Genomic DNA, 21,923 nt, shown 5'->3' on the forward strand with positions numbered 1-21,923 from the left:
GTAAATTAGAAGTGAAAGTCCAAAATATAGAGGAAAAATATTAGCAGAAATTGAAACACTGAAAAGGAGCCAAACAGAAATATTTGAAATGAATGAGATGATTGTTAGATATCAAAGAATCCCAGGACAAACAGCTAACTGAGCTACACATACATACATATACACAACACACACTATATATATATATTACATATTAAAATTTTTTTCTTTTTTCTTTTTGGTTTTTCAAGACAGGGTTTCTCTGTGTAACCCTAGTTGCCTTGGAACTCTGAGACCCAGCTGGCCTCAAACAGAGAGCCACATGCCTCTGACTCCTGAGGGCACAGGGCACTTTGCCTATTTAGAGGTTTCTTCTAATATAGGTGCCTACTTAACATATCAGAGTGACCTCTGGCCGCCAGTCTCTCTCACCATGGCTAACACCTGTTACAGACTCTTGGCTTCTGTCAGCAGTTCTCACCCTGCCCCCTACCCTGACCTTGAGAATTTATGGTATAGAAGGAACAGAAGTAAAATCAAATGAAATGGACAGACTACTTAATGAAATTATAGCAGAAAAAAACTCTCCAAACTTCAAGCAAAACAAGCAGACATCCAAACACAAGAGGTCTACAGAGCTCCCAAAAGACATGAGAAAGGAAACTTTCCATGACACATCATAGCCAGTATGTCAAAAATGCAAAGTAAAGAAAAAAAAAATCCTAAAAGCAGCATGGGAAAGATATTGACTTACATGCAAAGGTGGAAATATCAGAATCACCACAGATTTTCCATCAACAACAATAAAAGCCAGAAGAGCTTGGAATAAAACATGTCATGTTAAACAACTGGGGACCAAGAATGCTACACCCCCAAAAGGTATCTTTCAAAAATGGATGGAGCAATGATATCTTAAGACAAACAAAAATTAAATCAATTCATGACAACCTAACCAGCACTAAAGAAAATTCTTAATGGAATACATTACAGGGAGGAAGAAGTTAAGAGAGTCCCCTTTAGGAAAACACATGAAAGCTCACACTCCATGAAAGTAACTGAAGAACATAGTAGACCAAGGAAAGAAACTGCCACGTCCAACACAGCAATGCAGCAAATCCTCAGAACTAATATAAGAGAAGAAAAAGAAATACCAATAACCTAGCAAAACAAACCACCTAGCAAATGGACAGGAAAGACCAAACCCCTTTCTATAATAATCTTAAATGTATATGGCCTCAACTCACATTAAAAAGACACAGACTAATGGACCAGATTGAAAAACAAGAATGAACTATATGCTGTCTCCAAGAAACTCACTTAGTCAGGAAAGATACCTAAAACCCAACATCAAATGATAGAAAATAGCAGCTGGACATCAAAATGAAGCAGACATAGATATCTTTATATCAGATAAAGTGAACTTCAAATAAACACTAATCAGAAGATAATGGGGCATTACATCTTTAAACAGGGAACCACACATTGAGATATAATTGTAAACACTTAAGTACCAAACATTGGAGCCTCTAATTTCATAAGACAAACACAAAAAGGCATAAAAGGCCATGTCTGGGCTGACACAATATTAGAATACCTCACTCTCATATTTAAATAGGCCTTCTAAACTAAAAAGAAAAAAGCAAAGATACTTCAGAGTCAAATATACTACAGATCAACTGGATTTATCAGATGTATATAAAATATTACCAATAGATAGAGGAATCCACAGCCTTTCATTTCCTGTGTAAACAAAAGCATAACCTCTTCTTCAATGTGACAAAATTTTTGGTTTCTTTTTAGTTAAGGCATTTTAAAAATATATATGTTGGTTTAATTTGGCAGTTTCCATAATCCAATGTCTCTCAGCAACTATTGTTTACCAGCAATCAAAAACTTCAAAGACAACACAATAACATACAGGATCCAGAGTCACTATGTATTTTCCATCTCTATGTGGCTTATTCTTTTTTTTCTTTTTAAATTACTTTACTCTTTCTTTAACGACTTTATTATTTTTAAAATTATTTATTTTTATGACTGTCTATACCCATTTTTTTTTCCTTAAGCCTATGCACATTGTTAAACACACTGTAACCTGTTTAGAGGATTTTTCTGTCTGAACCTGCTTTACTGCATATCTGTAACCGTTTCTTTTGCATGAGCAAAACTTTAAACCTGACATATGGTTTAGCTCATGACACACTGGCTGCTCAAGCATGCATGCAGCTTCCAGGAGACAGGTCTCTGTATTGCAGCCAGCATGAGAGACATGAGACTAAGAAGCTGTGGGGGTGGGGAGAGGCGGTTCGAGACAGGGTTTCTCTGTGTGGCTTTGGCTCCTTTCCTGGAACTCACTCTCTTCCCAGGCTGGTCTCGAACTCACAGAAATCTGCCTACCTCTGCCTCCCGTGTGTTGGGATTAAATGCCTGTGCCACCACTGCCCAGCCATTTAGAATCTTTTTAAAGCTTTCTCAGGTTTTATGTGTATATACGCAGCAGGATGTTAGGCATCTGTCCTGCCAGCTCCCAAATGACCACATGGAGACTTCTTATAATTACAAAAGCTTGGCCATAGCTTAGGCTTGTTACTAACTTGCTCTTACAACTTAAATTAACCCATATCTTTAATGTACATTCTTTTACTGGCTCAGTTACCTATACTCTAATAGGCATTTTTCTCAATAGCACATCAAACCTTATCCAAACTTAGTCATATCTTAGGACATAAATCACATTTAAAACAAAAAAAAAATAATCAAAATAATTCCTTGAGTCCTATTAAAGCATAATGGAATAAAGGTAGAAATAAACTACAGAAATACATAGAAACTAAACAATACAATTTTTAATGAACAGTTGGCCACTCAAGAAATCAGAGAAGAAATTAAAATATCCCTAGAGACAAGTAAGAACACAATCTATCAGAACCACTGGGATACAGCCAAGGCAACTGAAAGCTATAAGTGCTCACATTAGAAAATCTGAGAGATATGAGTTCACACTTTTTTTTTTAATTTTAAAAATCTGAAATTTTAAATGTAGCACAAATTGCTAAATGGTCTTATTAATAAAAAAAACCTAGCACCAGATAGTGGGGTGAAAACTGACAGATCAGAGGAATAGAACAAGCCACAGCCAACCTCACCTTACCAATAACTCACCCTCCAGAGACAGCTACTTCCTGTATACTCACACCTATATACCTCTCTGTGTTCTGCCACCTTACTTCTTTTCTCTGCCCAGCTACATCACTTCCTCTTTCTACCCAGTTCTATCACTTCCTGCCTGTCTGTACAGACCTCCAGACCTATATGGTTAACTGGTGCTGGGATTAAAGGCATGTGCCACCACGCCTGGCCCTGTTCCCAGTGTGGCCTTGAACTCACAGAGCTTCGGGTGAATCTCTGCCCCCTGAATGATAGGATTAAAGGCATGTGCTACCACTGCATGACCTCTATGTTTAATACAGTGGCTGGCTTTTCCCTCTGATCCCCAGATAAGCTTTATTGGGGTTCACAAATTAAAGATTACCACACTTAAATAAACAAACCAATAATGAACTTCAACAAACTGCCAAACCCAAACCCATTAGATGGCAAGAAATAATAGATTAGGTAAGATATTAATGAAAAAAAGACTGAAAGGACATGTGCTAAACCAACCAAAGAGTTAGTTATTTGAAAAAGTTAATAACTGACAAATCCTTAGGCAATCTGATGAAAGAGAAGAAGATGCAAACTAACAGAGTGGAGATCTGTGTGTATATGTTGTAGATTATTATTTTAAGATGTGTTACATTCATTTATGCTGTGGAATATTTGTCTAATGATACAAAGATGTGTTGCATTCTTTTATGGTGCATTTGTTTAACTCTGTGAAGCTGTGTTACTTCAACTGTCTAAAATACCTGATGGTCAAATGAAGAGCTGAACAGCCAAAAAGCAAGGCAGGAGAAAGGATAGGCTGGGTTGCCAGGCAGAAAGAATAAACAGGAGAAATCTTGGAGGAAAAAAGAAAAGGGCAAGAGAACAAGGAGAGGGATGCTAAGGGCCAGCCACCCAGCCACACAGCGAGCCACAGAGTAAGAGGCAAAAGGTAGATGGAATAATTTAAGTTAAGAAAAGCTGGCAAGAAACAAGCCAAGCTAAGGCTGGGCATTTATAATTAAGAATAAGCCTCTGTGTGTGATTTGTTTAGGAGCTTATCGCTGCCCAGGGTATGCAAAAAAAAATCTACAAATATGACAAGAGCTAATCTTTTCTATCTGAGGGATAATAAGGAAACTCACATGTTCTGATGATAACTTTCTCTTTTTACTTCATCATGAAAAATCCTCCTCAACAGAAAACTCTAGACAATATATGAGCTGTATTTTCAGGGTCGTATAGCATATCTTGAACAAACAATAAGAAACAGAGCCATTCTGGTCACACAGTTTTTTTCAGGCTAAAGATGTCACTCTGACTGGCTAGAAGTGAGTAATCATGGCAATGCTTTGCTGTGCAGACAGCAGGCACATAGCCTTAGAAACATCACAGAGAGTGACACTGAATTCAGGACCTAAGCAATAAACAGTTAGTTGGCTGAACCTTGAGCCTTGTATCATAAAAGTGAGATTAGGAATATGTGCAGAAAGTCAGTTGCTGAGAGAATTTGTACAGGGAATTGTGTCAGCCAGGCTTTTGCAAGTAAAAAAACTGGCACTAAAGTTGCTTAATGCCTGACCTTGATTCCACAATAAGACACCTGGGAACTTGTCCTTGAGCAATTCATCTCTAGGGGCAACTAGTCTATTTTAGGTTTGCTCTGAGGTCTGTAATTGTCTTAAAGCCGTGGAATAAAGGCCTGGCTGAGAAAGCATGTTTTATTCACCAAAATTACACAGCGTAAGTCATCCTACTGTCAACTCACAGACATAACTGGGCCCAGTAAGTGGAGAGCACAGCACCAATACAGGCTGTGTGAAGGGCCTCACATTTGTTCTTTTTAGGGAGGAATTGTGGCAGCACATGAGAGAACTGCAGACAGAAACAAACGGATTCAGTCAGTGACCCACAGTCTTTGCCAAGTGGGGTCCCTATCAGAGAATTATTCATCTGGTGGGTCGACGTTATGAATACAAGCTGTCATCTGCTGCATATTTCTTGCAGACTCTGGTAGGAGCTAGGTGGTGGGCCCCCCCCCAAAAGAGCAAAAATAACCAACAACATGTGTGTACATATATATGTATTTAATACAACATACATATAAATATAAAAACATAACACACATGCAAACATACATGTTTTTAATTTTTTACATATAGAATTCTTACATTAAGAATCACCATCTAGACAGCCTGGAAGAAATCCCAGGGGCAGGCAGATTAGAGATGCACCTCAACTGGTGAAGTGTTTGTAGCATACAGAAGCCTTTGTGTGGATCCCAGCACCTCAGTAACCAGGTGGGGCAGGGGATCAAAGTTCAAGGTCATCCTCAGCTACATAATGAGTTTGAGGTCAGCAGGAGGCTTGGCTATAGGAAGTCCTGTCTTCAAAAGGGAAGACAAGAAGTACAGTCTGTAGCTTAGTTTTCAAATTTGCCCCATCTGTCAATCTTCCCTCTTGGATGTTCATCAGGCAGTATATCAAACTACTGACTTTATAGAAAATAACCCCTTTCTTCAGCAGTTAAAAAAGTTGACAAACTAAGACATTAGCTTCAAACCATCAGATCAAAGACCCGAGATACTTCTTACAGCATTAATCTTCTAACTCACTAAGTTTACTTTTTATTGAAAGACACCTGAATGATCATTTCAAACTAGTTATAAAAATATTATTCCCAGCCATTTCCCACGTTCATTTTCTGGAGTCTTTGTACAACCTGAGAAATTAAAGCTTATTGCACACATGCTGCTCTATGTTTATCCCACCAACTGGTAACAAACAGAAAAGTGACTTTGGTCAGAGTTAGGGGAGCACAGAAGTGAATTTCAGTACTAGAAGAGGTTAGTATCTGTAAGGGCTTACAGCACTTAGTGCTGACCTGGTCAGAACAACTATTCTGGAAAAACAGAAAAGGTGGGGACAGAATTGAATTGCTCATCACTATGCTTTACAATATTCTAGCTTTCTCCTTTTAAGGTCAAGAAAACATCTTGTTGAAAAACCTATGACTCTCTAAAGATAATTTTCAAATTTATGAGTCAGTGTTCCAACTTTATCACACACAGAAAGTATTGATATTCCTCTTAGTTCACTGTACTTGTGTTTCTTCCCAAATGCGACTTACTTAATTTTTTATTACTGTGATAAAATACTCAGACAAAAGCAGCTCAAGGGAACAAAGGGTTTATCTTATAGTTCAAGGTCTGTCATGGCAGAGAAGTCAAGGCAGAAGAATCTGGAAGCAACTGGTCACACAGGACGCACAGTCAGAAGACATCAATGAACACATAAATGATAGCGCTCAAACTAGTGTTCTTTATCATATACCACCCAGATTTCTTTGTTCAGGGAATGGCGTCATCCACAGCGGGTGGTGGGTCTTCCTACCTCAGTGAATATAATCAAGATCATCCCCACAGGCATGGCTATAGGTCTGTCCCCCTTTGACAATTAACACCAATCATCACAGCTGGTACAGGATTTAGGAAGTCCATGAGCTTAGGAAATTCCAGATGTTTTAAACTGAACAAATTAGCAGTTCTATGGGGGGGAATAACCCACAGCATCAATACACCCAGAGAGGGTACAAAATCTGAAAAGACTGAGAGATCTTTCTTAAACGTGTGATCTGAATATAGTTCCTTCCTTCATAGGTATAACATATGATTACATTAAGTTCCATAAACAAAAAGAACTTTAGAATAAATCCCGTTTTTAAATACACGATAAAAACTAAAATCTGGAGAAATTAAGGGAATGTTAAGACTAAATGCTAGCAGAAAATACTAGCTTCCTGCTTGCATGGCTCATCCTTTCTCACTCAGTTGCTCACACAAAACTAGATAGGAAGGTACTGGTAGGCATACTGGCATCCAAAGTCTGATATATCTCATACATATGATATATCTCTGATAAATAATCTAAGAAGAAAATAAGTCATTATTTTGGGTATTCCTGGGTCCCAACATATGCAAACATTTTAATTTTTTTGTAAAACCACATACTCTCTTGGATACATTTTAGAACTTGCTTCCTCTCTGGTAGAAACAACCAACAACTTATCAATCATCTGACAGACAGGAGTGCTTAATACTATTGTGATCAATCACAGCCAAGAGCATACACTTGACCCAGAAGGGGCAGAGGACATTCAGGAGAAAAAGGACTTCAAGGAGTCACTTAAACACATTTCTTGCTCAGTCAATTGCTCTGAAAGCATACAATAAAGAGCAAATTAGTTGAGTGGATCTTCCAGTAACTGCTGAAGCTCTTTAAAAATTTCAGCAAAACCTCTTTTCAAAGTTTATTCTCTTGTTTATTCACACTAAAGAACAGCAAGTACAAAACCAACGGCGATAATGTTCAGTGAAAAGAATTTTTATAGTAAGTAATTAAGTTGAGAAAGCTGAAAAAAGAATGCTTTATTTTGGTGTCAAAAGGAATAGGAATCCAAAATTCATTTTAATTTTTTTCCAAAATAATTACAAAATTGAAAGTCTATAAATAAGAATCTAAGAAAGCCTTCACTTTCCTGCCTCCACCCCCTTGACTTCTGAAATACAGTGCAACTTTTCCCATCTGTTATTTTAAAGCAAGACAGTAATGAACATATGGGACTTTCTCTATCAAGCAGCTGTAGTATAGTTAAAGTTATAATAATTGTCTTTCTGTAAGATAAATTTACATTAAAAACCTGGCCAGTGAGAAATAAATAGCTCAGTCGCAGAGTCTTCTTAAACAAAATTTAAAAATTCATAACCATCTATGACAAATTACAGAGATATGGAGGAAATCCCTAAAGCTTCTACTTTTATCTTTAAGATTTAGTAGATACAATAGATGATGCACAGATCAGCTTATTCCACATCACAGCCTCATAGCGCATGTTTTCTTTCTTGATCAAAATGTGGGAGCATTAGTGAGTTCTGATACTCATCCCTAAAGTCAGCAACTAAGTTCTTCGAAGTTAACAGTTCATATCCACCAATTCCATTGAGTCACTCAACTCTGAACCACAAGCCCGCTTGCTTATGAGGAAAATCTCAACACATGTGGCACCTAACTCCCGCTTCAGCCCTGTATTAATTATGTGAGTTGGAATGAACTGAAAGGAACTTATAGCACATCCGACCATGGAAATGGAGCTACTACCTACCTTTGTCTGGATGGTTCAAAATCATAATTCTCTTGTGTGCTGTTCTAATCTTGGCCTTGCTAGCAGATGGGCTGTAAAAAAAAAAAATTAACAAATAGTGCAAAATACAGATTATAAATTAATGATTTATACGGGTTTCAAGAAATTAAAAACTAATGAGAATTTCACCATCTTGTGGACAAATAAAAAATTACAAGCTTTATACTTAATTCTACTAACCATTAAAATAAATCATGGTGACTCAATACTGTATTATATTTTCCTTCTCAGTACATTATAATATCTATCCTCATTCTCGGTTTTAAAAACTGTATAAATAAAAGATGGGTTGGAGATTTAGCTCCATCATAGAATCCTTACCTAGCAGCCAAGAGAACCAGGGTTTGGTGCCCAGCACCAAAATAACACACCACCACCACATCCATCAACATGCCACATACACAGGCCAGAAGAGTCACAGTATGCACACTTCAAGTATTGAAACTTTGTGCTTCTAAGGTCATGTTGGGGGAAAGTGACAGATACCATCGAGGTACTGGAGTTCCAGAACTAGTCTGCTAGCCTTTTAGATCAGTCTTGCTGCACAGTACTGGCTGATGTTGGTCAAGGCTGCTGCCAAGTGCTAGGACAGTGCCCACAGTAAGTTCTAGAATAACTGCCTTCTGTCAGGCCATCAACAAGTAATCTCCAAACTCCACATAGTTCATAGTGTATCTAGCTTTGTAAGAGAGCTGTGGGAAAGGGCGGGTGTACAACAGCCTACAATGTGAGTGAAAATTAAAGGAGATAGTGAAAACAAACATAAAATTACAATGATGACACTGATTTATTCAGAGTTATAAGCATTTAGTTCATTTTCTGAGCATGAGAAGAATTTTAGCACCAACAATAGAGGCTGCTGTACCTAACAGCTATTGTACTTAAGTGATTTGACTTTACCACGCTTCCAATGGATAAGTTTACATCCAGTTTAAAGTATGAGGGTAGTTGTGAAGCTCAAAGGAATCCGAAGGGATGAACTCTGTGTTAGCAAGAAGCACGCAATTTTAGCTATTCAGTTCTAAGTTCAAAAATCCTAGTTCTACTGCTCTTCAGCTATGAACTTGTCTTGCTCATTTAAACTCTCTGAGTTATCATTTTCTCATATGTAACATAAATACAGTGAAGCCTATCTACAAGGATTACTTTAAAGAGTAAAGGATGTTTATGAAAATACATTATATATATATGTGTGTGTGTATGTATATATATATATATATATATATATATATATATATATATATAAATATATATATATTTGTACATTTAAAAAGCTGAATGTAAACAATCTAACATTTCCTGAACGACCCAGAAGCATTATCCTAAAATGTAGCTCTCAGAGTCTGCAGAAGTTGGCTGATCCTTCTAAAGGGTCCAGAATGCTGCTTAAGATCCTCCTTCTGTTTGAACAACACCTCCCCTCGCTATCAGGTGTCAATCTTTGCTTCTGTTAGTGCTCCAAATTTTAGCAGTTTCTTATCAATTACATGCTACCACTAACTTCCTACAGGTAAATAACATTGCCACACATGTTAATACATCCTATTAAGGGCCTGCAATAGTGTCACATGCCTAAACTTCTAGCATTCAGGATGCTGAGACAAAAGGATCTTGAACTCAAAAGGCTATGTAACAAGACTGTCTCAAAAGATAAGATCCCTTGTGAAAAAAGAACTATTACTGGCTAAATGAACATGCAAACCATTCTTCCATAAATAAAATAAACAAGTTCCTTTATGCAAGGACCTGAGAATACTTCTTTTGGTTGTTTACAGAAGCCTTATGATAGGGGAACATTTTTAAACTTAACTTTTAGGTAGCTCTCAAATAGATACTGTTTGATTTAAAAAACTATTGAGTTTTGAGAAAGTAAAGTAACAATTGGATATTCACAAGTGAAAGGACACTTCTTATTTAATTGCTTAAGAAATGAAAACCACATGGCTCTGTCAGCTAGCGCAATTCCACTTCCTGTGCTGATGTGCACCGACCCTTCTGTTTGAGACCCCTCCAGCACCTCTACATCAGTTATGCTCTCTTGTTCTGGATGCCCGACTCCTACATACAAATGACTTGCAGGTACAGTCTATGACCTGCACCTTATGATATCATCTCAGATGGAATATGCAATGGGTGCTTCATGGATTTTATAGTACCCCCCCCAAAAAAACAAAACCCAAAACCCCCAAACCAAGAACAACAATCACAAAAAGCAAATGCCTTAGAGAAAGAAGGCTCTAGCCAGTGAACACTGACATTATACAAGATTATTAATTATAAGAATTAGATAACTATAAAAGAGCGTCACAAACTGTCCCTCACAAAGCTAATTACTAAAAAATAGACACCAGTTTAGAAAAGCACCAATTTGTTGTATGTATCTGAAGAGACATGGCGTGTTAGCTCTTATTCTGTATATCAAGCTTTAACTGAATACATGAAACAAAGTCTGAAAGTCACCTCAGCTATAATATTCTTGAAAATCAATGGCATTGCCTATTTTTAAATTATTTTTTATTAAATTTTTTTTATTCATTCCACACACCAACCACAGATCCCCCCTCTCCTTCCTCCCAAGCCCATCCCCTATCCCCTCCTCTGAAAAAGGTATAGCCTCCCATGGGGAGTCAGCAAAGCCGAGCACATTCAGCTGAGGCAGGTCCAAGCCCCTCCCCCTGCATCAAGGCTGAGCAAGGTGTCACATCTTAGGCACTGGGCTCCAAAAAGCCAGTTCATGTAGGCGAATTTCTAAATGGTCTTATTAAATAAAAAACAAGGAGCCAAATACAGGGGTGAAAACTTTAGAGAGATCAGGGGAACAGGGAAAGCCACCAGCTAGCCTTATCTCACCAACGCTGCAGCTTCCAGATGAGAGTTACTTCTTGTCTACCCACACCTTATTATTGCCTTGATGTTCTGCCCCCTCACTGACTCTCTTAACCCGGCTACCTCACTTCCTCTTCCTACACAGCTTTGTCACTTTCTGTCTGTCTGTACAGACCTCCAGGTCTCTATGGTTGGTACTGGGATTAAAGGTGTATCTGCTAAGTGATAGCATGATTAAGGGCATGCGCTGCCTGACTTTTTTTTGTTTTTGTTTTTGTTTTTGTTTTTTGAGACAGGGTTTCTCTGTGTAGTTTTGGTGCCTGTCCTAGATCTCGCTCTGTAGACCAGGGTGGCCTCGAACTCACACTCTCCACCTGGCTCTGCCTCCTAAGTGCTGGGATTAAAGGAGTGCGCCACCACTGCCCTGCCTGACTTCTTGTTTACTTAAAATGGCTGGCCTTTTCCCCTTGATCTCCAGGCAAGCTTTATTTAGAAAATATCACCACTTTTCAGCACAAATAAAATATCACCACAAGTTCATGCACCAGAGATAGATCCTACTCCCACTGTCAGGGGCCCCTCAAGCAGACCAAGCTATATAACTCTCTCTTGCCCATGCAGAGGACCCAGTTCCATGCAAGCTCCACAGCTGTCAGTCCAAAATTCATGAGTTCCCACTGGCTTGGTTCGCTTGTATCTGTAAGTTTCCCCACCATGGTCCTGATGCCCCTTGACATTGCATATTTTAAAAAGTAACTTTTTTCCTACACAAAACCTTAAGTATTGTGTACATTGAGGTCTGATGCCCATCAAACTAGATTAAAGTGAAAATGCATGGAATAAAAGTTCACGTACACAAATATGACAATTAAAAACCACTGCCTTTAAGACAATGATCATCTTTAGTGGTGAGCGTTGAAGATGGGGGCGGAGAATTCTCATTTACATGCAGTTTATTCCCCTTCTGGTTTTGCTATATTAAAACTCTAAATCATTGCTATATTTTAATGATTTGTTTGCCCAGACCACGAATTTCAAAGTGTTCCCAGGAATATGTTTGACTGGCAGGGGAAGGGAGTGTGGGATAAGTGGGAGAAACGAGGTGTGTGGAACTGAGCAGCATTCTTGAGCCTGTTGTAAACAGAGTCAGTAAACTGAGGGAAAATAATGTTCCCTGAGTAAAAACTAAGCAAGGAAATAGTTAGCTACTTATGTGGTCCCTTTGCCTATTTATGCTAACCACTACTTTCTTTGACGAGGAAAACTCCCATCTCTTAGTTTTCAATAAAGCACTAAGCTAAAGGAATTCCAGTCTTCAAAAATTATTATTGCACTTATTTATTTGTATTCAAGCATCTCTCTCTCTCTCCCTCTCTCTCTCTCTCTCTCTCTCTCTCTCTCTCTCTCTCTCTCTGTGTGTGTGTGTGTGGGGTGTGTGTGTGTGGTGGGGGTGTGTGGGGGTGTACCACAGTATTCAGGTAGAGGTTATGGGACAACTGGTCTAGAGAGAAATCAGTGTCACAGTGGGGAATCTTGTGTTAGGACCTGGAGCCTAGGACTCCTTGAAAAGAGCAAAGAGTATACATAACTTCAATTAATCCAGACCTTAAAAGGCAAAAAATGTGCTATGTCCTCTTCTGGGTTTTATTTTTAAATTTTAAAATATAAGCACAAACTTACTGTAATTCCCTCCACCTTCAATTTTCAAGACAATCTTGGCCACAAAACACAAATACTTATGCAGCACTTACCTTACACCTAAAATAAGACTAGCTTCTCGCCTACTCATTTTCTGCTCAAATCCTCCTTTATAGTAGGATGAAAAGCTCTGCACGGGAAAGAAAGAGCAAGAAATAATTAGTTCCATGCACAGGGTAGCATGACCTCAATCCCCTCACACCACTACAGTAAGAGCAATGCATTTTATTAGAAATCAACTTGAAATTGCAGGGGAATGCACTACACAATGATCCTTTCATAAAACTCTAACCAAGATGAATACAAAAAACATTACCTATGTTTTCAACTTTACAATGCATTAATTTTCTCTACTGAGATATAACCGAAGGACGGGGATCAGCAAATGTCAATGCTTTCCCTAAGCACTGAAGTTCTTTTCTCAGTGGATAGCCTTGACCAAGTCACTTATATGGATATGCAGATATCTGTTTGCCTTGTATCCTGGCTGGCAGAGAAAGAAGAACATGTAATGGTAACAAACAGGAAAGGCAAGAGAGGCTGGGAAACTGAGTGAAATGGCCATGGTGGCTAGAGAGTGAACTAGGAAGCTAGGAGTCTTAAAAAGCAATGGGAACGGATTGTGAAAGGCCTGGTTAGTGATGGAATGAGAACCGAGAGCACTGGAGCAGCATCATTTGGCTTTGTTTTGGAAGAATCAGTGTAGTCTGAAGTGTGAGAAAGAACAAGGGTGGAAGAGAGCAGTTGAAGAACAGACTGTACACTGGCAAGACACCGGGGTGTAAATGAAGGCAGGATCTGAGGATGTGGTGGGAAGGGTCGGAGACTTCATGTCTTTGGAGAGCACACATTTTCTTGGTGACGACTATGACAAGAGGAGGAATTATGAAGGACGCAGAAGCTCTGCACTGTCCATATCCCTCCTCAAGGCCTGAAGGACTCAGACACAGGGCTGCACTCACTGAGCAGCCTAGCTCTGACCATTTAAGACCAAAGTCAAAGGCATGCCCTCCTCCCAGAGCAGCCTGTATCCGAAATGCCTGGCTGAGGTGGAATGAGCTGCAGTTCTCCAAGGTGAGTCCTTGGGTGCCGCTGTACCCACCTCCCGGGTGACAATATGCTCATAGCCCTCTTCTAACCACAATGGAGCATGGTAGCTGTGAGGGCAGGCCTTTGTTAAGACTGCACTACAACAGAACTTGCTCCTCTAGCCTCGTCTTGCTTCGAAGGATGCTGCGCCAAAGACTGTTTCTAAACTTACAGCTCTCCTATTTTTGCCCAGTCTGCTTCTCAGAGAGCCCAAGCCATGCAAATGCTTTTAAGACTTTTGGCCTAGGACTGCCAAACTGCTTTTTGACAGCTAAAGGATGGAGCAGTTATCAGTTGCAGAAACAGATATGATGAGGATGGTTTCCACTTTATTAAACTTGAAGCTTCTATCCATTCCCAAGTGGAAAAGAAGTTCAATCTAGAGAAAGCCCATAGAGTCCTTAGTGGGAACGGTGCTTAGTGAAGATAGACTGAGCAAGACTCCCCAGGAGAGCAAGTACAGAGACTGAGCCTGGGTCTGCACAAGGCCTGAACTGGAGGAGGGATCAGTAAAGGGCTCTAGGAAGAAAACTGGAAGTGAAAGGCGAGGAAGTAAAACATGATTTCAAGTGTTTCGGATGGGTAAAAGAAAATGTGATCTCAGAATTGACTCCATTAATTAGCAAAGAGAAGGTCAATGGAGAGGCAGGGCTGGAAGTCCTAGGCTGTCAGCCTGGGCTGAAGAGAGACCTGTCTCAAAAGACAGTAGCAACTGAGGTGAGCTGAATCGCTGGGTAGGGTGGTGCACAGCTGGGATCAAAGCCCTTCAAAGGGGAGGCAGGAGCACACAAACCACAGCTCCCTCGGCTACATAACGACATCCTGTCTCAAAGAGGGGGACAAGAAATCAAAAAGCAGAGAACAAGAAATCAGGAAAGAGCAAGGAAAAGCAATTATTTTCAGGAGCTCTAAACAGGTGCATGAACTCAGCTTTTAGAAGAAACATAGGCATATACGTTGGAACACATACACAATTCCAGGCAGAAGCCTGCACTTTTGTAATGAATAATAAGTAACTATAGTCACCGACTACAGTATGTATCAGGGATTGCTTCCAGAACCGGTTGGTTGTATTGAAATGCTTAGGTGTACAAGTCTGTTATATAAAAGCACAACACAATATCTGCAAATGAGCTGCCCTCCTCCTCCTGTACACCGCAAACCACACATAGATCACTAAAACAATGTAAATGGCATGCAAATAAATAGTGGCTATACTGTATTTAAGGAATGATGGCAAGAGAAAACAGTGCTACGTGCTTAGCACAGATGCAATTTCCCCTTCCATGTTGGTGGTCTGCGGAAGTAAGACATGGTAAGGGCTGTCTTTGACCACAGACACCGATTCACTAATCTAACAGGGCCATGAGGAGTAACATGCCCTATGTCCAGTGTCATGTCATTTCCAACCACTACAAAAACAAACACACACAGAGACTGTTACAGAACATGGGAGTAAGCCTCAGGCCAGAGCTGGAGAAAAACTGGATACTTAATAGAGGAAGGCCAGATGGTCTTAAAGGCTCTCAGCAGACCAAAATCTTTCCTAGGTGCAAACCTTATCCTCAATGAAAGCTGGCTGTTTGAGTTGTTTACGGCAGTCATTTCTACAACAGTACACTGGTCCTTATTTTGGTCTTAATCCATGCTTCAGGCTGATACGCTTTTTCTTGACAAAAAGGTATTCCTATGACTCTTCATCTACTTTAGAGAGATCTAAGACTCTAACTCAGCATAAGACAACCTGATGTTCCCCAACTGTCACTCCCTCTACGGTCACGAGTCACTAAGCTCAACAGCAAATACTAGTATCTGTGCTACTTTTATTTTTCACCAAGTGGAAATGGAGTCACAGAAAAGTCTCCTCAAAACCCAGCATCTGCAAGAACTTCCTATCTTGCAACACTGCCTTTACTACAAGTAAGTAAACATTTGCACAGAAACCATCACACCTTCTAAAAGAAGATCATTTTGCAGAAAGGAGCTTAACACCTGGGATAGCACACAGAAAAACAGACAAGAGAAAATGGAAGCTTGTATTGATCAACTACTAAAATATAGGCACATTTCTTCAGAGAAAATCCTGCCTTCTACAAACTAAGAAAGACAATCTTAAAAAGAAATATTTGTACAATACGCTGATCTATTATTTTTAAACTACTATTTGCATTATGAGCAGGCACAAAATTATAACTTGGTATCTCCCTCTTCTAATACTAAATAATAACTGAAAGCATATTTAAGGCTTGATAAAATATACCAACACTGAATTGTTTGGAATATAAAGAGATAAGATGCTGTAGTTCATTCTGAAAATGCTGCAATCCAAAGGAAATGTCTAGACCCATAAACATGATTGTAGTGGTTGGAAAGAAAATGACTCCCCAAAGGAGTGGCACTATTAGGAGGTGTTGTCTTGGTGGAGAAAGTATGTCACTGTGCAGGTGGGCTTTACGGTCTCATATATGCTCAAGCCACACCCAGTGGACAGTCCCATTGCCGGCAAGATGTAGGACTCTCAGCTCCTTCTCCAGTATATATGTCTGCCTCCATGCTACCATGTCCCCCCATTATGATAATGGACTGAACCTCTGAACTGTAAGCCACCACAATTAAATGTTTTCCTTTATAAGAGTTGCTGTGGTCATGGTGTCTCTTCACAGCAACAAAAACCCTAACTAAGACAACGATATTACTACAAGTAATAATTATGTCACTGAGGCTGGAGAGATGATGCTGTCTACTGAAAACACCCTCGAAAGTACAAATAATATTCTATCCAAGGAGCACACACAAGCAACAATGGGAATCACATTAATTTCTTTCTGAAATTAGTATTAAATGATGGTGTCATGCTATCAAAGGAAGGCTAAAATAACTCAAATAAAACAAGTGTTCGCCACTAGGTGAGGATGGTTATCAGTCAGTGTTAGGTGAAGCAATAAACTTCACATCTGAGTTATAGAGCACAAAAGGATGACTTCAAGTAAAAGGACAAATTTATAAACAGAAAATTAAAAGCCTTGAAGAAGATAAATGACTCAGGACTCTCTCACCTTAAAATAGGAGCAATGAGGCATTTGTTGAACCAATTAGTACTCATTTATACATTTTAAACAGCAAGCAAAAGGCACTAGTTCAAAACAGACTGCATCATAACGGTCTTTTGTCTCCCAAAGTGCCTTAGAAATGAAAAGTAAATATTTTCAATAAGAGAAAGCCACAACAGACTTTGAAAATAAGAAATCAGTAGTAAGCCAAAAAGTTTAAACAAATACTGATATTGAAAAACATGAAAGACTGCATACACTGAAAAGCTACCACAGCAATCTCAAATATCAGGAAAAACAAAAACACCAGGAAAAAATAGATTCTCCCCAGGAAACAAGAAGAAAACACTAAATGCAGAGGCCATTTCTTTTTTTAAGTATTGAGGTTTATAGCAAAGAGGGCCCTCCCTATACTCATCTAAATCAGAGCCTACTATCCAGAGCATGTGACTTCCCCTCTGACTAAGAAAATGAAGAAACAAATACATTACACCATGAAGAAGAAATAAAAATGACTTCTTAGAAAGTACAATCTTCCCTTGTAGGGGCTGAAGAAATGGCCAGTAGTTAGGAACACATACTGTTCTTGCAGAGGACTGATGCCATACTACTTACATCTGCCCATAAATCCAGTCCTACGGAATCCAACACTTTTTGCGCTCCTTATGTACCTGCTCCCATATGTGGACAAACCCACACACATACACATAATTAAAAATAAAATAAAATGTAAAATATTTCCCTTGTATAAAATTCAGATGAACTGTTTTAAAGAATGGCCACAGCTAACCACCAGCCTGGTGATTTTTAAACTGTGGAAGAATTGCAGAATGTAGAAGAAAAATATTCTCAGGAACAAAAATGAGATGAAACAGCCAGACACTAGAGGACAAACTCAGATGCCAGCATCTACTAATACACAACCAAAACTAGAGAATTAACAGAGGGAAGAAATAATCAAAAACATAGCAGTATGAAAGAATAAAAGAGAATCTCCAAGTAAGCTACAGTTCCCTAAGAATCCTGGTGAAAATAGTCAGATATCAATAATTAAAGAAACAAAGTAACTGAAACCCCAAACAAAACAATGGAAATGGGGGGGGGGGCAGTGAGGTTGCAGCCCAGCAGAGACATCCACTTCTGTGAAGCAGGGACCACTAGATTTCAAGCAGAAAAGGGTCACAGTCGATAATTAACAAGCACTAACTGCGGGCAACACAAATCTTGTCAGCAGAGAACCAGTGAAAACATTCGCCGTCCAAGCACGGGGATGAACCGTCACTGCAGCCAGCATTCCTGCACAGTAAGTTTTAAATATGTGACTAAGAGGAACGGGATTAAGAACTGGACACGAGAGGAAAGGACAGGACAGTGTGACTGGAATGGAGGAGAGTATACAAAACAATAAACAGAAAGCCTGTGAATGAGACAGGTAGTGGAGTACAACTGCCACCCTGATCTTTTAGTAACCCAACTTGGTTCAAACTGAATAGTTACCGAATCCTGTAACACTGTATTTATGAGGCAGCTGGGACTCGTTAATGTGAAGAGAAGCTATGCACATACATACTTCATGTTTCAGTTTCACTGGACTGGTTAATATGTAAAGAATTATTCTTGAAGATGACGAGGATTAAGATATTCTAAACTATTTCCCTACAAACTATAATCACATTTTTGTTTTAAAAAGAAAAAGCTAGATTTATCTTTTTAAAAAAAATCATCACAAGGGAAAGGGTGGCACATCAATCACTTCCCCCTCCTAAGAAAAGTCTTGCAACATACCCAATACTAGCTAGCCTGCTGTAGGCCTCTACTGAGCAGTGCAATGGTGAAAATATTCTCAACGCCTTTTTCTTAGTACAGTACTCCAGAAAGCTTAAGGGTTTCTCTTTATGATATACATATATCTACAGAGGATCACCACAACAGAAGCAAGATAATTCTTTCTAAATGTGTTTCCAGTTACAAGTGACACCCAGGGAAAGGCGAGGACAGCATGCACTCAATGAGCCCTGCCACAATTTCCGTGAGGATCACTCTATCTCACGTCTCTATCACCGTTCCCTCTCAACGACCTCCAGAGCGTTTGCTCTGGCTCACTCTTTATACTCTAAGCGGTTGGCAGGACAAATGATAACCTAAAAAAAAAAAAAAATGCATGTCTTGACCTTTCCCCTGTTCAAAATCTTCTGTACTCAGAAAAAAAATGAGGTGCTGTCACGGTCTATGGGCCCTAAGAGACCGGGCCTGAGCTGGTTTCTCTTCAGACACCACTGGAATTACCCTTGCTGTGGTGATCACCACACCTTGGGACCTCTCAGTGCTCCTACCACGCAGAACACTTCCTTCAGATGCTCATATGGTCCCTGTCCACATCTCCCAAAAGGCTTTGCCTGGCCTAGATGAGACAGAGGTCAGTCTCTTCCAGTATTCTTGTTTCTCACACTGGTTTGGATTTCTTAATGATACTTGATAATTTTAGAAATGATATACTTTCATGTTTTAAATTGTTTAACTGCACTAAAATGTAAAACATAAACTCCTAGAGAGAAGTATCCTTGGTATATGAATATATTTCACTGCCTACAGTATCTGCCATGTAGCAGGTACACAGTGAATACTAACTGAATAAATGCTGAATATATACCTATGAGTATGTTATCCAAATCAGATATAAATGGGAAGCAGAAAACACACCTACACTCTGTAATCACAGACATGTATTCTCAGATTCTAGAAGACTCTCTTGCAGTTCTTTTGAACATGGGCTGAAGTACTTTCATTATGTCTTCCTTTGGAAGGGCTGTCAGCTGTCATTAACTAAGCCCCACAGGCCTGTAATGTCTTTGCTAACAAACGAAACTGATCAAGTCCAGATCTGCTTCTAGTTTCTAAAAGTCAATGCTTACACTACAATGATCAAAACTGCAATCCACACTGTAGCTCTTAAAAAATGATTTATTTATTTTTATTCATTAATTTATTTCTATGCATTGCTGTGGTGTCTATGTGAGGGTGTTGGATTCCCTGGAACTGCAGCCACAAACAATTGTGAGCTGCCATGTGGGTGCTAGGAACTATACCCAAGTCCTCTGGAAGAGCAGCCAGTACTCTAACTGCTGAACCATATCTCCAGCTCCCAGTACACACACACACACACACACACACACACACAGTAGCTGTTTCATTCTCGTTTTCATTCATTCTGCACTTCTCTTAAGTTTATAAAAATAAAAAATATCTAGAATTCTGCTGAATGAATAAACAGTTGTAGTTGTTTTTTTTACTCTTTGAGTCCACTACCCAGCTCCCAAATAAATACATGGAGGCTTATTCTTACTTATGAATGCCTGGTTGTTGTTTGTTTTTACTTTTTTGGGGACCTGCCAGTCAGCTCCCAAATAAATCACACACAGAGGCTCCTTCTTAATTATAAATGTCCGGCCTTAGCTTGGCTTAGTTCTTGCCAGCTTTCCTGTACTTAAATTGTCCTGTCTACCTTTTCCCTCTGGGCTTTTCCCTTTCTCTTACTTCTGTAACCTTACTTTCTTACTCCATTGCTGGTTGTGTAGCTGGGTGGCTGGCCCCGTGCATCCTCCTCCTGCTCTTGCTCCCTCTTCTTTCCTCTCAGATTTCTCCTTCTATTTATTCTCTCTGCCTGCCAGCCCTGCCTATCCTTTCTCCTGCCTTGCCATTGGCTGTTCAGTTCCTTATTAGACCATCAGGTGTTTTAGACAGGCACAGTAACACAGTTTCACAATGTTAAACAAATGCAAGTAACACACCTTAAAATAATATTCTACAACACCCAGCATTAGCTTGGCTTGTTTCTAGCCAGCATTTAACTTAAATTATCCCATCTACCTTTTGACTCTGGGCTTTTACCTTTCTCTGTTTAATATACTATTGGTGAAATTATTAAGGCCACCCCACACAGTTAAAAAGGAGGTTTATTTTGTGGGGTAACTTACTAATGAAGGGGTAGGTTGTAGGGTCTGGCAAAGGTATAGCGCAGTCCGGCGGTGTTCTCTGGAGAACTCTGCTCGGTCCACCTCCAGCGTCCAGGGTCCCGGACCCAAGAGAGAGACCTCCTCCCGATCCTTGGTCTTATGCTTCCTCCCCTGCCCTGCCTTGTGGGCGTGACCATTACCGAAGCCTCAATGGGGGTTGGAACTTCCAGGCCAATGCTGGGATGGCTATCCACTACAATATACCTTTTTTTTTTTTTTTTAACTTCTTACTCCATGTCTGACTGTGTGGCTGTGTGGCTGGCCCCTGGTATCCTCTTCTCCTTCTCCTCCCTTCTTCTTTTCTCGCTCCTTCCTCTCTTCTCATTCTGTCTACCCTCTGCCTGCCAGCCCTGCTTATCTCTCTCTTGGCTTATTATTGGCCATTCAGCTCTTTATTAGATCATCAAGTGTTTTAGGCATGTAAAGTAACACAGCTTCACAGAGTTAGACAAATGCAACATAAAAGAATGCAACACATCTTTGCATCATTAAACAAATATTCCATAGCATAAATGAATATAACACATCTTAAAATAATATTCCACAACAAATAGTCCTATAAGATTTTGTGGTGGAGTTTTGCAAAGTTATGTCAGGTGCAGTGACATAAGGAACTAGTTTCAAATTTCAAGCTGAGATACACTGTGCATAAGCTCTACTAAGGCAGAGGCTTTGTTTGTTTTACTCAGTTGCTGTTTTCATCTCCCAGCACAGGGACTGGTAAATGGTGGGCACTCACTAAATGGTTATTGAGTAAATAATAAGTAGTTAAAAGGGAAACATAAAACAGGTGTGGTAGCCTCAATACTTGCTATATGGGGCTGGAGGACCAAGAGAGTTCAAAGTCAGCATTGGCTAAATAGTGAGATGCTATCTCATAAAACAAAAACCCAAAGAGGCTAGGTATGGTGGTGCGTGTCTATA

The 21,923-nt window shown here is 39.5% G+C and overlaps 1 protein-coding gene across 1 annotated transcript in view; it reads right to left on the reverse strand.

Moving 5' to 3' along the window:
• Dnajc15 (DnaJ heat shock protein family (Hsp40) member C15) overlaps positions 1-21,923 on the reverse strand; it is a 55,598-nt gene that overhangs the window by 13,837 nt on the left and 19,838 nt on the right. Inside the window, exons 4-5 of the mRNA XM_036200075.1 lie at positions 12,901-12,977; positions 8,285-8,355 (exon numbers count right to left, since the gene is read on the reverse strand). Coding sequence (XP_036055968.1) covers positions 8,285-8,355; positions 12,901-12,977 — 148 coding nt within the window. The remainder of the gene's footprint in view (positions 1-8,284; positions 8,356-12,900; positions 12,978-21,923) is intronic.

The sequence above is a fragment of the Onychomys torridus genome, chromosome 9, assembly GCF_903995425.1.
Source record: "Onychomys torridus chromosome 9, mOncTor1.1, whole genome shotgun sequence".
NCBI lineage: Eukaryota > Metazoa > Chordata > Mammalia > Rodentia > Cricetidae > Onychomys > Onychomys torridus.